A 2,675-nucleotide genomic window follows, 5' to 3' on the forward strand; every position below is an offset into this window, starting at 1 on the left:
AATGTAAAATAAATAATATGTATAAATATGTAACACTATTTTTAACTTTAAAAAATAAAAAATATAGAAAAATCTTTAGTTCGATAAAAAAATTTATTATTTTATCAAATTTTTAATCACAAATTAAAATATTATTTATATAAAAAATAAAAAAATTCTTTAATAATTTTTTATATTGTAAACCAATAGATCCTATCAGAAATTTTAAAAAAAAATCAAATCTAAAAATATTCAAAAAATATATTAAGAAAAATATGTCAAATTTCATAATTTTATAAAAATATATTTATTAATTCATATATATTTACAAAATAAGAAAAGAAAAAAAAAAAAATTATAAAACTAATTATTATTAAAACATATATATAAAAATGCTGGAAAAAGTAGAAATAAATTGTATATATATATTACAATTATAAATTATGTTAATTATTTATTTTATATTTAGTAAATAATAATAATATAGATTAACTATAAAAGTTAAAAAAATACACAATTAATTAAAATATTTTAATATATATATAAATTATATAAACAAAAATTAATTTAGCATTTATAAAATAAAAATATATAAAATAAATAAAAAAATATGAATGATTCAGAAGAATAAAAAAATCAAGATTTCTAAGATTATTATTTAAGACAAAAATACATAAAAAAACTTGGTATAGTATAGATAAACGAAATTGTTTTTTATCCTTAATAAAATAATGAACAAAAAAAAGAGGCATAATTAATGTAATAGTAAATTGAGATTAATCTTTAACTTGAAAACACTTATGAATAAAACGGTTATTAAATGAAATTTCATTCAAGATCAGATGATGATGTAAGAAACAAATATATTAAAAAACTATAAAATTAAAAAATTCTCAAATAAAACTAAACTCAAAAACATTAATCTCGTAAAAACATATAAAATTGTTTAAAATTATATGATAAAATATATATAAAAAAAAGTTATTATATTTGATTGGGATGATACTATTTTATGTACTAAATACTTATAATATTATGATTTTGTGGATATTCCTATAGAAATTTTACGCTAATTAAGTTTTTTAGATAATTCAGCAGTATTTAAATTTTTAAAAATAATAATAATATAAAAAAAAAAAAGAGTAAACTATTAAAAAAAGCGACCACTTATGGAAATACATATATAATAACAAATGCGATAAAAGGATGGGTGTAATATAGTTCATAATTGTATTTTTATTTTATTTTATTTAAAAAAATAAAAAAAATATAATATAATAACATTTTATTTAAAAAATTAGATTTCTTCCTAAAGTATTTAATGTAATCAATGAAAATTAAATAACTGTAATTTCAGCAAGAACCGAATTCGAAGATGTTTTTCCAGGAGATTGTTTAAAATGGAAAGTGGAAACTTTTAAAAACTTAAAAAAGTTTTATGATGAAGATGTAAAAAATAAAATAATAATAATATAATAATTTATGATTATAATAAATTTTATTTTATTTATTTTTTATAAAAAAAGCTTATTACTAACCTTATATGCTTAGGAGATAGTAATATTGAAATAGATGCACTACATATATTAGCTAAAGGTTTCAATTAATCACTAATTAAAACTATAAAATTCAAAGAAAATCCAAATCCTGAAGAGTTAGCTAGATAATAAGAATTAGTTAATGATAAATTTGATTAAATATATTTAACAATAAAAAATTTAACAATAAGACTTGAAAAGTAATAATATTTAATAATTTGTTTTATCTTTTTATATTTTTTTTTTTTAAATAAATAAAAAATAGGAAAAATAATATAAATTGAGGAAATGTAAGTATATATTTTTTGTTAAATATATAAAATAATATATAATATTACGTATTTTATCTATATATATATATTAATTTATGTTTGTTTTTATTTTTTAATATTTTTTCTTATATATAAAATGATAAAAAAAAAATGAATTAATACAATTTTAATGAATAATAATATGTTTCCAAATTTAGGTATTTAAATATTTATTCAGTACGTATTAAAACCTGTTTTAAATAATATAATTCCTTTTTTAAAAAAAATAATTTTACAAATTAAACTCTGAAAAAAATAATGTAAAAATTTTAATGTTATTGAAAAATATAAATTTTTGACATATTATTTTTAAAAATTCTTACACAAATAATAGAAAGATTATAAAATTTTCGTTTTATATTCTCTTTTCTTTATAAAAAAGATAATTAATTATTTTGTATATTATGTTTATTATCTAAAATATTTTAAAAATTTAGAAAGAATACAAAAAAATTAAAGTATAAACATAATAAAATATATATATATATATATATATATATATTTATATATTTATATATTTATATATATTTGTTTTTTTTCTTAAAATAAAATAGTCTTTGTTTTTTTTATATATCAACAATTTTATTTTTATTAAAAATAAAATATCATATAAAAAAAATTTTATATTTATAGTAGTTTTATTATAAATATTATTTTTGTTATATATTTTAATTTTTAATTTTTTTTTTTTTAAGAATATTTTATTTTATTTTTGTATATAAATAAATATTTAAATTTTGGATTTTTTATGTTTTTTTTTATATATTATTTTATGTATTTATACATTTTTAAATAAAAATTTATTTAAAATCTATATAATTAATTATTTTTTTTTATTTAAAATTAT

The 2,675-nt window shown here is 12.7% G+C and overlaps 1 protein-coding gene across 1 annotated transcript, besides 2 other annotated features; it reads left to right on the top strand. All coding sequences in view use genetic code 6, as the record gives it.

Annotated features, from left to right (window-relative positions):
• The first annotated feature begins 106 nt into the window (after nt 1–106).
• Nucleotides 107–166: a microsatellite.
• Nucleotides 167–557: 391 nt separating this feature from the next.
• IMG5_079810 (protein kinase, putative) lies at nt 558–1,801 on the top strand (the record flags this gene model as incomplete). The annotated part of the gene is made up of 6 exons (XM_004023698.1): nt 558–905; nt 961–1,076; nt 1,121–1,209; nt 1,281–1,428; nt 1,506–1,717; nt 1,783–1,801. Exons 1-6 carry the CDS (start codon nt 590–592, stop codon nt 1,799–1,801), a joined length of 900 nt encoding a protein of 299 aa, XP_004023747.1. The 5' UTR covers nt 558–589.
• A 501-nt stretch (nt 1,802–2,302) lies between these two features.
• Nucleotides 2,303–2,356: a microsatellite.
• Nucleotides 2,357–2,675: the final 319 nt, after the last annotated feature.

The sequence above is a fragment of the Ichthyophthirius multifiliis genome, assembly GCF_000220395.1.
Source record: "Ichthyophthirius multifiliis unplaced genomic scaffold scaff_1120509250525, whole genome shotgun sequence".
Lineage (NCBI taxonomy): Eukaryota > Ciliophora > Oligohymenophorea > Hymenostomatida > Ichthyophthirius > Ichthyophthirius multifiliis.